This window comes from Nicotiana tabacum, chromosome 8 (genome assembly GCF_000715075.1).
Source record: "Nicotiana tabacum cultivar K326 chromosome 8, ASM71507v2, whole genome shotgun sequence".
In the NCBI taxonomy this organism is placed as follows: Eukaryota; Viridiplantae; Streptophyta; class Magnoliopsida; order Solanales; family Solanaceae; genus Nicotiana; species Nicotiana tabacum.
Window position 1 is genome coordinate 33045752 of NC_134087.1, and position 14799 is coordinate 33060550.

At 35.8% G+C, this 14799-nt stretch overlaps 1 protein-coding gene across 1 annotated transcript; it reads left to right on the forward strand.

Moving 5' to 3' along the window:
- Positions 1-7489: 7489 nt before the first annotated feature.
- Positions 7490-10623, forward strand: LOC107789276 (pectinesterase-like). Its single transcript, XM_016611048.2, has 2 exons — positions 7490-8608; positions 9619-10623. The coding sequence occupies exons 1-2, from the start codon at positions 7606-7608 to the stop codon at positions 10317-10319; spliced, it is 1704 nt and encodes a 567-aa protein (XP_016466534.1). The 5' UTR covers positions 7490-7605; the 3' UTR covers positions 10320-10623.
- Positions 10624-14799: the final 4176 nt, after the last annotated feature.

Here is a 14799-nt window from a genome sequence, read left to right on the forward strand (position 1 = left end):
TTAGAGGCTCTTAACCCGTCAACATAGAACATACACTTGGACTCGTCCCATTGAACCTCTTATAAGGGTGACATCGTTATGGAATCATACTGGAAGAAGAAAGAGAAAGCCTTAAATACCTTTAAGTCGATCCTTTGATGAAGATGGTGGGAAAGTCTCCCTTCAATATAATCTACACCAATGAAAATAATACCACTATCAACAATAGTAATACATCAACTAGCTACCACGGGACAAGCTTGTTCTATGATAAATCGGACAACATCTCCCCCATTTCTTTCACCTCCCTCAAGGTCACAACATTAACAACAACAGGCCACCCTTATCCATATATCCAACACCTTAACAATATAAGAACTGCCCAACAATACAATATAACAACAATAATAGGGCCAACATTAAGCTTAGAAATAGCTAGCCTATGATACATCTAGTGATTAGCTCGGTCCGCAACTAGAAACAAAAAAATAATCTATACTTCTTCTTCTCATTAAGTTACATATTAACAACAACACACACACACACACACACACATAATATATATATGTATGTATATATATATATATATATATATATATATATATATATTATCCCAAAACTCCAGCCACAACAACATTATAAAAATACCTTAAAATAGTCCAACATGATATCACAATTTCTATACGTCTTTTGACCGTCAACTCATAACTTCTAGCTTCAAACAACTTAGCTAGGGATTAGATATGATAAAACTTATGTAGGAGAAGAAGAGATCACCTTTACAAGGTAAGAAAAACTCCAAGAACAACTCTCCTTAAACTTAAAAGAACTCACAACACATCAACAACATCATATAAGTGATCTCCACCACTTCTACAACACTTTTGATGAAGAACTTAGGTAGTTTGGCCTTAGATTTGTGTATGAATCTTTAGGATATGCTTAGAGAGAGTTTGGGGCTTTTTGGAGGTCTGATTTTGTCAAAAATGATATTTAGAGACGTATATTATCACTTTATATAACAAGGTAAGCTTCCACCGTCTTTGTGGATCCCAGGAAAGCTGTTTGCGTAGTCTCGCGAAAAATGCAAATATCTCTCTATTCCGACATTGTATTTACGGACGGTATAATGCGTTGGAAAGTAGACTCGTAGATATTAAATTTGGTGGGTGTATCTCCCCGTAACTCAAAGTATATTTAGAGAAAACCTCAGTGATATTGGACACTCATTTAGGTCAAATTATAAATGTAATTTGCGACAACTTTTGTCGTGTTTTGTTTTACAACTTGTTTGACTTAAATATTAAACATACAAATATTATTATGATTCAATTACCTTAAAATATGACCTCCTTAGGATACTAAGAACACCTATTTTATCCCAAAAGTATGGGTTATAACATCTTCGATTCGTTTAACCTTCAACCCTTACGATACTTCCTTAACACTTGTTTTGACCCATCATTATCTTTGCAAAGGTCCTTAAGCTCTCCAGATTACATTGATTCACTTAATATGTATTGTAGAATGAAAGTATGGGGTGTTATACTACTATCCACTTAGCCGACACTTCTGAGTTCACTACACAAAATGATATACCTGCTGACACTGGTATAGTTGAACTGTTGCCTTCACTCTCTTTTCCCAATAATTGAATTATCTACTGATACTGTTCCCAAGTGAACTGAGGAATGTTAAAAATTACACACTGAGTCCCCTATCAAGTTGTAGCACTGTGTTGTACCTATGAGGAACCTGCAAAATTAGCTGCAGTAGCAACTTGATTGTTTCATGCACCATTTGATGAATCAACATAATGCACTGCATTTCCTAAGCTAAATTTCTTCTTAGCTTTAAAGTCATGGGGATATCCATTTAGCTTGTAGCAGTTCTCTCTACTATGTCCCTTAAAGTTGCAGTAGACACAATACAGAGAGCTCTTTTTTTGTCTATAACTATTTCCTCCAGCATAGGACTATCGACCAGAGTAGTAGTTCCCTCCAGGATAAGAGTTCCCTCCTGTAGAGCCTCCTGAAGAGCTATTATGGCCTTTCCCACTGAATAGACATGTGCCATTGTTTGGCACACCTAATTTTTTGCCACTAAACAGAGCAGTTCCTTGAGTTACTTCAGCAATTTGGGAAGTCTGACACATAGACCTTCTACCCTCATCGGAAATCATCATGGAATACGTTCTATTAATAGAAGGAATTGGCAGCATGTTCAATATCTGGTTGCTAGACTGGGAGTATGACTCATTCAATCCCATCAAAAACTACAATATCCTTTGGTATTGGAAGTGCTCAACATACTTCTTTGACTCCTCATAGCCACACCCAGGGTGGGGCATAAGGGCATCAAACTCTGCCCAAAGTTCCTTCAACTTAGAGAAGCAAGTTGACACAGAGGATATCCCTTGAGTCAAAGTGACAATCGGTTTATGAAGATACAACATACGAGAGCCATTAACTTTATCAAACCTTTCTTTGAGGTTCATACACACTTTGTGAGCACTTTAGGCATACACCATGCCACTTAACAACTCAACACTTATTGAATTCATGATCCATGAGAGTACTATGGCATTACACGTTTCCCACATTTCATGAAGAGTTCCATCAAACTTATCCTTAGAATATCTACCATCCACAAACTCTAGCTTAATATTTCCAAGTAAACTCACATGTATTGTACTACTCCATAGTATATAAGTCTCAGGTCTAGTTAATTTAACTGAAATTAGAGAGCTACCTGGATTATCGTATGGTTGAAGGAGCAGTGGATGATATTGATCAATTAAGATAGGACCTCCTTCGACTGTTGCTACACTTGTATCAATTTCTTCACTCTCGATTGCCATTGTTGGCAATAATCGAGCTTAGATGAAGAAGAACAGAGAGAATGCAGCTATTGATTGTCGATAAAGCCCTAGCTTCGAAGATATTGAAAATTACTCGAACTCAATTACTGAATGCATCTAAGAATCTAGGAGCATGGATTTTCAACGCGAGCTCTGATACCACGATGAAATCCTAGATCTAGATTGAGTTGCTGAGCTATGGAGAAGAAGAAGCAGTTACGCAGAGAGAGAAGAAGAATGTTTCTCTTCATTTTTGTTAGAAGTCGTTATTACAATGTACACTAGTGTGTATTTATATATAAAAATAAGCTAATACTAAATACCTACTTAACTAACTAATGCTCCACTAACTTAGCATAGCTGACATCTAGTTGTACTTTCTAACACTATAGCTAACACTCTAACTAAACATTTCAACAAGCGAAACAATTTTTTCTTTCTTCCAAAAGAAAGAACGAAACGTTGCAACAACTAAAATAATTGAACGGTTACAATTTTGCAATAATACTGATAATTAAAGTTGAAAAGGAGCAATACCAACCGTTTGCAACTTATGCAAGTATGTCTGTTAACTATTATGTGAGAAGCTCCAGTCACCATTTCCAAATTCCTCACACAATGGCATTTCAATGCAGCGTATTATTGATGTCTTGACATCGTTACCCTAACGGGTATTGCTCCAGTAGTTTGCAAGCCAAGATTATGAAACTATGGATCAGAAAGCTAATTAACAAGGTTTCTAATTAAGCTTGAACAAGAGGTAATTAAGCAAACTTAATCTCAGGTATTTTCTATTCAAAAGGTTGTGCATAGGGGTGACAAAATGGTTAAAAGAAAACAGTTAACTACCCATATTATCCATTAAAAAATGGATTGGATAATGAACTTTTTGAAAACGGGTCAAATATGGATAAGAACCATATTATCCATTTAGAAAATAGATAATCAATGAGTAACCAAAGGATAACCAGTGAGTCTAACTTTTACATTTGTAAAGCCTCAAATTGGGGGTTCCTCAAGTTATGGAGACTAAGAATTCTCCCAAAGTGATCATATACAAGAAGTCATGGATAATATGGGTAATACATATTATCCGCCGGTTAACCTATTTTTTATCCGTATTAAATATGGGTCGGGTCGGATAATAGATCTATTTTTTCATTACCCGTTTTCGACCCAAACCATATCTGACCTGACCCGTTTGCCACTCCTAGTTTGTGCATTGTTTTACTTTTCGGTAGCTACTTTAATTTTCTTGAGGTTAATACTCTTATCTATATTGAGATCTCCACAAACTAAAGAACTTTTAATTGTTTGCTACTATAAAATATGCACGAACGTTCGGGGGAGATTTTTTGTAATTGTGAGTTTTTTGGTGGATTTTGGTTTCTTCATATGTGTCGGGGGAGAAAGTACAACTCACACTTCCGTGAGATTGAATAAAAATACTTTTTCAGGCTGTGTATAGTTTGGTGCCTCCAAAAGTTGTGGAGTTACGTTGAATGGGAATTAATTTTTCCAAGTAACTATTTAGTTCAGATTAGAGTTGAGTATTGTACATCTAAAATAAACACTTGGAAGCGCTTACTGGAAAGATATACAGCTTTTCTTATCCAACTTTTGAAAGCTATTTCTAAAATTACGATGTGGTGCAAATCAATCTAAATGGCCGATTGTAGTAAGGTACGGACATCCACAAACATTATCTTTTAAGAAAAGAAAACTTGTGGGAAAGCAAAGAGCTCCACATAGCACTTCCATGGAGAAATTTGACATAAATATGTGCATACATGCTGCGTAAATATCAACATTAAAATATAGAAGTGAATAACACTTAAGATTGAAAAAAAACACATTAATCTTAATAAGCTACAGTTAAACATGCTCTACATCGATCAAAGGCGAATTCAGAATTTAAGCTTTATGGATTCTATCTATAGATTATTGGTATTGAACTTGTTGTATTTTAAAGTTATGAGTTCATTCTACAATTTTACTAGAAATTATATACATAAACTAATGTATTTTCAACTCTATATTTTTCTTTCACATGCTTAAGGAGAGTAAATAGAAAACACACTTTTACAAGTAGGTGTATAGGTTGAACTAAGAGACAAGTTGAGAGGGGATTTATGTAGTAACCATTTTTTTTAGATTTAAAATGAGGAAAGATTATGCAAGTATTAAAATTTATCTCATTAATGGAAATAAAATTAATTACTTATATACATATATCAAATAATGTACAAAGAAAATACTATGTCTTAAAGTTTGTTACTCATTGCACATGAGATCAATCTTTCTTCAAACTTTTTATAACACTTCTAAAGTGATGGAAAATGGAGGAAAATATGTGTTAACAATAAATTAGATATAAACTTGAAATTTATTTTATTTAAATTTGAGGCTAAAATATTTTTACCATTCATATGTTATGGAAAGATTATTTAAAATCTTTAGTTTTTGCGAGAAGCGCAAATATATTTACTAGTGTAGTATAAAGTTGGAAATGTATTCAACTCAGTACAGTTTTAGCTTAGATTCTAAATATGTGTTAATAATTCACTAATAATTAAGTATAAGCAATAAGCGTCGAACCTAATAAATTAAATAAGTTATTGTATAATTTCAAACTCGAATTCATAAAGTTGTTAGATTTGCCGCCTATGCGCCGGCAAAGTATTGTGCTTGTGGTGTACTGTAATGAATAAGATGATTGCTTCCCTCCCAACGTATTTAAATGCTTTAACAAATTTGAAGTGATGGCAATGGCATTGGCGACCTTGTAATTGCGTAGATTTAGATGTTAGTATTCTAGTATGTCCACCAACCAATCTACCACGGCCCAATCAAAGGGATAGTAAAATGTCTGTTACCGAAAAATTAAAAAGAAAAAAAACAGAGTTTTCTAGGCAATAATTCTTTCAGCTTGAAGCCTAAGAATAATCATTTTCAAGAAAGGAAGCCCCATACCTAGGGCTGTTCATTCGGATCGGATATCCGAAATTCGAACCGATCTATTCAATTTCGAATTTCAGATTTCGGATTGGATCGAATTTCGGATTGTGTTTAATAAAATTTTGGGATTTCGGATCGGATTGGTACATTTTAATCCGACCCGATCCGAAATTGTTAGGCAGTGTATAAATACTACACTTTAATTTCGGATAGTCAGTAATTCCTTTAAATCTTCCTCCAAGATATTACCTTTACAATTGTTAGATTTAGCTATATTGGCATCATAATACTCTTATAATTGCATAAACATGAATTTTTCTTAATGTATTACCTCTTTTACAAAGAAAATATACATAGTAGTTTGCAACTTTGAGGCATAATAATATCCAAAATCCGATCCGATCCAAACTTTAAAATCCGATCCAATCCGATATAATTCGGATTGGATTCGGATTGCATTTTCTAGAATCTGAAATCCGAAATTCAAATCCAAAATGTGCTAAATCCGATCCAATCCGATCCGTGCACAGGCCTACCCATACCCAGTCCCCCACCTCACCGCCTGGGCCTGGAGAAGAAGAGAGTAAGAGAGAGGAATTCCTTTTAAATGTACTTGGAAATGTAAACACAGAAACAAATTGGCGTAGACTTATGAAGAATAGATCAGATCCAATTCCAATTCAATCTGCAGTTCTTTTCTGTATGGAAATAGCAGAGCGCCCATGTAGTGAACGAAAAATAAATAATAACTAAAATAAGACTAGTTAAGGTTGTTGGTTCAGCAGCAGCAGTCAGCTGTCAGCAGACATGTGATGTGATAAATTCCAGACGAGCAATTATATGGGTTAAGGGTGCTTAATTAATCTGATACTAGTACTATAACTATTTACTCCATTTCCTTTAATTCCAACACAGCCGTTGCACCGTGGGTTGGAGCGTGATTCCAGAGGGCAAAAACGTATTACTGAAAGGAGATTAATTAAATTTGCAAATAATATTGAGATCTTATGATGTTATGTTAAATGTTTGTATCTCATGACTTTAATTTCTTAATTACCCTAGAATTGCATCTACTGTTCTCTAGTTGTCCAGATTAATAAAGTCTGTCTAATTTAATTTCTCTATTTGAAAAATTAAAACTTCTGCATGACTAATGTTTCTTAAATTTGCTACCATCCTAAAGCTGAATACTTATTTAAACAAGATAAAGGTGAAAACGTCCAACTCTACACCGGTTGAGTTGATGCCAGGCACCTTGTACTGCCAATTGATCAGGTTTTGTCTGTATTTTGTTGTCCAGCGCCTGTTCAAGTAATGTGTGAGATCCAAAAGTAAAGGGAAACGCTAACCCTCATTTAATTACTTCCTCTATTGTATTCCTAACGGGCCAGCAATCTATTAATGTACTCTCTCTGTGTCTCGATTTAGATAACACATTCTTATTATTGGTCCGTTATTTCGAGAAGAATGATTCATTTGTACAATTGGAAATAATTCAATTTTAAACTCTTTATTTTACCCATTTTATCTTTAATGAAAAGCTTTTATAATTACACAAATGTCACGGGCTTTTAATAAATTACAAGTTCTAAAAGTTTCTTTTTCTTTTTTCTAGTCAAACAACTCGTCTAAAATTAAAATTGAAATGAAGGGAGTAGTATTATACGGTATTCCTTTTACACCACCCTAGCTCTCCCTCACCCTATATACTAGTTCAAGCGGTAGAGCAGCAGCTTGTTGTTTCAGTCCCAAAGTTTGAAACTTGTTGATCAGCTCGGCTACTAGCTCCCTACTTTTATAAGAACATAATGTATAATATCAGACATACGTCTACACTGCCACTCGTTATCTTGGCTTCCACAGCCCTCGTCTTACTCACATTCTTCCTTCTCTTAGGCAACCCAAATTCATCTTCGTCCACAGCAGTCGCAACGAGGACTCCGCATATTCACGTTCACAAAAACATCCAAATAGCACAATCCCATTGCGAAGGAACACTTCACCCGGAACTTTGTGTTTCCACTCTCTCCTCATTCCCAAATCTCCACCGTAAATCCATTGCAGAGATCATCTCTTCCACTGTAAAAGTTGCAGTGGGCGAGGTCAGAGACTCCGCCCACAACTGCAGCGACCTTCGTCGGAATGTCCCCAAACTGGAACCTATTGAAAAACGAGCACTCCAAGACTGTGTTGAACTCTTAGGAGAAACTATTGCTGAGCTCAGAACAGCCCTCACTGATCTTTCCCCAAAGAAATCTGCTTCTAAGCACTACAATGACATCCAAACACTTCTCAGTGCCGCAATGACCAATGAGGATACTTGCCTCGATGGACTTTTCTACTGTACAAAGAATAACTTAACCCGTTACGTGGAGGACAATCTGCATACAATCGCTCACCATGTCAGCAACTCCCTCGCCATGCTCAACAAGATTAAGAGAACATCAGTATCGTCTTCTGAAGAAGTTTTTCCGGAGTACGGGGCTGTGAAGAATGGGTTCCCGAACTGGTTGAAGAGGCGGGAGAGAGCACTTTTGCAAACTCCAGTAAGCCAGACAAAGCTCGATTTGGTAGTGGCAAAGGATGGTAGTGGTAATTTCACGACTATCAATGAGGCCTTAAGTGCAGCACCAAACTCTAGTAGCACAAGATTCGTTATATATATTAAGGAGGGATCTTACTTTGAATACGTTGAGGTAGACAAGAAGAAAACCATGATTATGTTTGTCGGAGATGGCATCGGAAAAACAAAGATAAAGGGTAACCGGAATCATGTCGATGGATGGACTACTTTCCGATCTGCCACTGTTGGTAAGTTTTACTGTTCTACGTGTATAAATAAATATATATATATAAAATATTTCTTGGGCTTACCTTGTTCATTGCATGTCTTTGAATGTTTCCTGTGCCTAATTAAGTTTTATTCAGTAAATAATGTAAGACTATAAAGAATTTCTACCTTATTTTGTAGTTTAATCTTTTACACTCCGAGGTAAAATTTAAACTCTTTAGTTAATAAGGTTATGTTAAAATAAATTTGTCCTAGACCTTTGTCAAAGGAATTTTGGGTGGAATTTACTGGACACCAAGATCCATTTTATCCAACTAAGACCGCATGAATTCTTGTTCCCAACGTGCAACCTGTACATTATTAAGGTTTTAATATAATTTTCACCTTTTCCAACAGAACTCATTATGTTTGTACATATCTCGATTTCCCACCATTATTTAAAGTCAAAAATGAGTCTGCCCTCTCTTCATTTTTTTTTTATTTTTGGGTTGAAGGTCTGCCTGCCCTCTCATGTGCATAAGAAGACGTCTTGTTTTCCTTTTTCTTTTTTAATTCCTCTTAATCCTGACATTAACCCTGAGCCCCACAAAGTTACCATTCTTTTCTGTTTCTAAGAGCCCAATAAAAGATTAATTCCTTTCAGCGTTCGAGAAAATAAAATTTGCTTTGTTGATTAATTTAAGCAACCCAACGACACAATATTCGTGACCGTGTCCCTCGTACTACATTTGGTTCCTGCATGTTCTTTCTTGAGTCAATTGTCTTTGCTTAACATTTTCCTGTACAATATAATATCACTTCAAAAATACGTTTAAGTGAACGAGTGATAAAGTTAGGAATTTTGCAAAAAAATATTTTTGACCTATATATACAATATAAGTTTTTATATATACAGTATAATTTTTCGATGAAGGATATTCATTTGACCATCGTTCAACCTACGTGGCTAGGACGGTAGAAGAATCACGATTTTTACTATCTGTTTTTCCAGTTCTTTTCTTTAACATTTCGTGATTCTCTTTTAATGCAGCCGTGGTGGGAAAAGGATTCTTAGCAAAAGGCATCACTTTTGAAAACTATGCGGGACCAAGCAAGCACCAAGCAGTAGCTCTTCGGAGTAGCTCAGACTTATCTGCTTTCTACCAATGCAGCTTTGTTGCGTACCAAGACACCCTCTACGTCCATTCCCTTCGTCAATTTTATCGCGACTGTGACGTTTATGGAACAGTCGACTTCATCTTTGGTAACGCAGCTGTAGTTCTCCAGAACTGTAACTTATACGCTCGTAAACCAGACCCAAATCAGAAGAACCTATTCACTGCCCAAGGAAGAGAAGATCCGAACCAGAATACTGGGATTTCAATCCTGAACTGCAAAGTAGAAGCTGCTGCTGATTTAATTCCTGTTCAATCATCATTCAAGAATTATCTAGGACGTCCCTGGAAAGAATATTCAAGAACTGTCGTTCTTCAGTCATACATTGGCAGCTTAATAGAGCCTGCTGGATGGCTGGAATGGAATGGTGATTTTGCATTAAAGACACTTTACTATGGGGAATACATGAACAGAGGACCAGGTTCAAGTACTAGTGCTAGAGTGAAATGGCCTGGTTATAGAGTCATCAACAGTTCCATCGAGGCCAGTCAATTCACAGTTGGAAATTTCATTCAGGGAGGAGAATGGCTACCACCTACAGGCTTTCCTTTTTATCTTAACTTAACTTCCTCCTAATAGTTTCTCTTACAATTTTATAGATGCTAGCGACAGGATTGTTTTCTAGTGAACGGATTAATTCTCCCTTTGAGGAGTGTGAAATCAAGTCGATAGCCTGTATTCTTGGGGAAGTTCATGTCATTTGTAGTAGTATTACTTATTCACAGGAAATGATCTGAAATTCTACATATTATTTCAAAAAAAGATTCTCAGCTATTATGAACTCTACTCAAGAATTGGGCCTGGAGGAGCATGAAGATCAACTTGGGCCTACTCTAAATTAAGATGCAGTGAAAGAGCCAGTCAACCCGATAAAATACTACACGTTTTTCCCAATTTATGTGGTGGAGTCAACTGAGTGTTCCTTTGATTGCGATATTTTCATATGCCTTTTATATATTTAGAATGGTTAATCATTGTGACTTATATATTTTCTTACGTAAATTCTAAGTATGTAATTATCATTTCAAAAAACCTAAAAAAAAATTATATTTGAATTCATTGTCAAAATTAAGAAGTTTGACTCTCTTCGTGACACATAAGATAGAGGGAGTAGCAGATTTTGAGTGGCAGACTGGTTGAAATTACAAGTGACTTGAAGCTACAAAAGAAAAGCACCCACGAGATAGCAGGGCATAGAAGAACTTGCATCTTTATTTCTTGGCTAAGATATTAGCAGTCTGGATCCTCCCCTTTATGGCCTTTTTTCCCCTAAGCTGAGGATTACAAGCTTGTAATTTCTCCCATTTCAGTTGAATACTAAGCAAATGGGTTTGTGGCCCATTAAAAAGTTAGTTTTAGTTTTATGACCCTATCTTTTTTTTTTATACATAAAAAAATTTATTTTTTCCACATAAGAGAGCTAAAATGACACTTCTTAATTTCAATATTGTAAAAAGTCATGAAGGCCTATATCCTCCTTTCCTGTTACATCAGCTATTCTAGATTTGCATGACGTAAATGATTAAAACTTAATCTTTCCTGAAAACTAACGATGAGCCTTAAGATTATTTTTGAAGTTTCGTTAGTCAGAAAGTTTAATGGCAAAACAAATTTAGGATTTGAAGTTTATAGGTTTCTACAACGCTATTGAGGTAAATACACAATAATAATTGGGTTTATAATTAAATATTTATTGATATTTAATAATTCACGAGAAACTATAAGTTTAAGGACTAGATTCACGCATATTTAATGGGTCATTAAAATTAAAGATAGATGAGATATAATGGGTGATGTTTGGAGAGAATAATATTTTCATGGGAAATAGCTTTAGCTTATGCCTTTATAAGAATTAATACTGTACAACTATTCCGTGTAATATATTAGGAGAAAATGATTTTTTGTGGTTGCTTACCATTTAAATAGAAGATAATAACTTTTTCAAATTTCTTATGTATTATTTTCAGTTCTTTTTATATGTAATAATAAGAATCTCTTGTAAAAAGACATAAAACAAAAAGCCTATTTATAAAGGACCAAAAATCTAATTTTCCCTATTACTAGGGTCAATAACTCTAATAAATAATAATGAATACAGAGGGTATTCCGGATTAATAAGAGCCCGTTTGGATGAGCTTATTTTAAGTGACTTTTAAGTCAAAATAACTTTTAAGCCATAAGTTAGGAATTCTAACTTTTGGCTTTTGGCTTGTTTTTGTCATTTTAGCTTAAGAACCAGGGCTTAAAACATTTTTTTACTCTATTCAAACACTATAAAATAGCTTAAAAGCACTTGTAATAAGCCAATTCAAACACACACTAAGTGTGATGAGATGCTTTTTTTTTTTTTGGTTCATAAATGTACTTTACAATTGTCACTCAAGTATACTACTTTTATGGTGTCTACTGTCCAGCAGACTGCCTTTTAGACATTGAAATAAGGTATCTTAAATAATGATTGGTGAAAATTATGTATGGGTCTTGAAAGAGAAAAATCCATTATAGTAGAGTAATTATATTGTTTAGCTGTAAAACGGTACATCTGAATTTATACGTGGTTTCTAAACAAGTGAATTAATTTGATCCTGAAATAATAAAATAAAATAATCGGAGAAGTATATAAAGACTTAGCCTTAGATTGTAGATGGAATAGCAGAATTGACGAATCCGGGAACAAGATTTTTGGGCACAACAATGATGAGATCAAAAGTAGAAAGTAAAATTGTGTTTATGCTTTGTATAGAATGTAGTGTAAGTTAGTCAGAAAATCCGTCCTCTTTACAATGATAACTGAGCTCTCTATTTATAGTTGTGTCTAGGTAGAGGACCTCCTTTAATGTCAATTATGAGGACCATTGATGAAGGTGTAACGGTTGAAATGAATGCCAAATTTCCTGTAACGGGCTGCCATTCTTAATGCTGCAGAATATTCCCTATTAAATGATATCGGACGCAAAGCATTTAATACACCTTTATGAACATTCCCTTCTGTTGACAAGCGAAATAGATGCGTTCCGTGACCATCTCCGTATTGGGTTCCACGTGTCCTTCCTTAAGATGACCACGTGTCATATTATATTTTTTCCTATACAGATATTCCTCTTGCTTTCCGGTGACACAATCTTATGTTACCGGGAAGTTGGTAGAAATACTCCTTTTGGCGTGAATTAGTACAATTCCCTTTGCAGGCTTCTCACAGTTGATTAGACGCACGTCTCTTCACATTTAATGCCTCGAACATGCGTCATTCCACGATTCAGCAAAGGCTTTGCCGATTATCGAGGTAATCATGGCCGTGAATTTAGCAGCCAAAGTTTTACTTATACGCATCACCCTTCTCCTATGCACTTCATAATTTCTCAGACTTCTAACTTTCATCTTTGTTTTCCATCTTTTCCCTAATTCTCTTCGAACCAAAGCCCTTTTCCTTCTTCTTATTCAATGGATTCTTCTTCAAAACGCACTGGCTCTTCAAAGAAAGAGAACAAGGCTGAAGACTCTGCTCCTCCAACAGTAGGTTCCATCATCCCCTGAAGTCTTAACACCACAAAAGACTTTGAAGAGAAATTTCCTACTACTAACCCTCGTTCATGGGCTGTCAGTAGGTATCTTTCTTTGATTCGCCCTTCCAGTATTTCTACTATGAAGGAAAATTGCCGCTGTCACGAGTTGGACATCATTGCTCTTGTTCTATCGGAGCGAGTGACCTTTCCCAAGGAAAGTTTTACATATTTTTACACGTATCCCATTACTTTGGGTGCATTTTCTTTGAGCGGAGAGCTTGATTCTGTGATTGCGGATTTTTGCCTTCGCTACCAAGTATGCTTGGCACAGGTGAGCCCTTCGTATGATGAATCTTTACTCCCCCAAGATTTTCCGGGAGGGGAAGGGGGTAAGATAAACCTCTGCAAACGTGTCACGACCTGGATTTCTCGCCCTTAGGAGTCGTGATAGCGCCTACTAATGTGAGCTAGGCAAGCCGACTATATGAACAAATTACCTTTTTACCCATTTTATATTCTTTAACAATTATGAAGCAATAAGGTGTAGACAACGAAATTTACAATAAGCGGAAGAAAAACAATAAACTAACTGAATACATATCCAATACAACTGCTTGAACAACGACTACCCAGAACTGGTGTCACAGCTTCATAGACGGTCTAGAAATACTGCAAACAAGGTCTGAAAAAAATGAATACAACACTGTTTCTGAATTATATAAATGAAACAGGAAGAAAGGATAGAGGGGGATGTCAGGGCCTGCAGACGCCTGCAGGACTACCTTGGATCTCCGTATGGGCTGAAGGCAGCCACCCAAGCTAATGTCCAAAAGCTACTGCGTCGGGATCTGCATACACAGTGCAGAGTGTAGTATCAGCACAACCGACCCCATGTGTTGGTAAGTGTCTAGCCTAACCTCAGAGAAGTAGTGACGAGGCTAGGACTAGACTACCCAATAAACCTGTGCAACTAAATCATATATAGTGGAAAATAAAAGCAGAAATATACAGTTAAGGATGGGAGGGGGAAACATGTTGCGTGGACATCGAATAATAACAGAACAACAACAAATAAATATGAGGATCACCACAGTTCAATTGGAATTAGGAAAGGGGAATAATGCTGCGGGGTACAACAAGTATCAACCAGAAACCAACAATTAAATGTAGAGAAAACATAACTCAGTTATCAATAAAAGTCAGGAAATCAAAGACAAGTGCACGACATCACCCTTCGTGCTTTATCACTCTCTCACCAAAACAATACACGACATCACCCTTCGTGATTTACACTCTTCCTCACCCAAGCAACAATCACAAAGTAATTAGGGCAAGAGAATCAATAACATCACAATAAAGTCAAGTAATAACAGCAAATCAATAAATAAACGTAATGGATACCATAACTCAATTATCAGCAAGAATCAGGAAAATTAGAGACAAGTGCACGGCATCACCCTTCGTGCTTTTACTCTCGTCCTCAGCGTAAAATAAATATAAATGGCATGGAATTGTACATCATGCGGCACGACATCAACCTTCATGCTTTACAC

Excerpts from the sequence above, each read along its gene's own strand:
- LOC107789276 (XM_016611048.2), top strand. The coding sequence starts at position 7,606 with ATGTATAATATCAGACATACGTCTACACTGCCACTCGTTATCTTGGCT. Across the intron at positions 8,609-9,618 it reads TTTCCGATCTGCCACTGTTG|CCGTGGTGGGAAAAGGATTC; the intron begins GTAAGTTTTACT and ends CTTTTAATGCAG.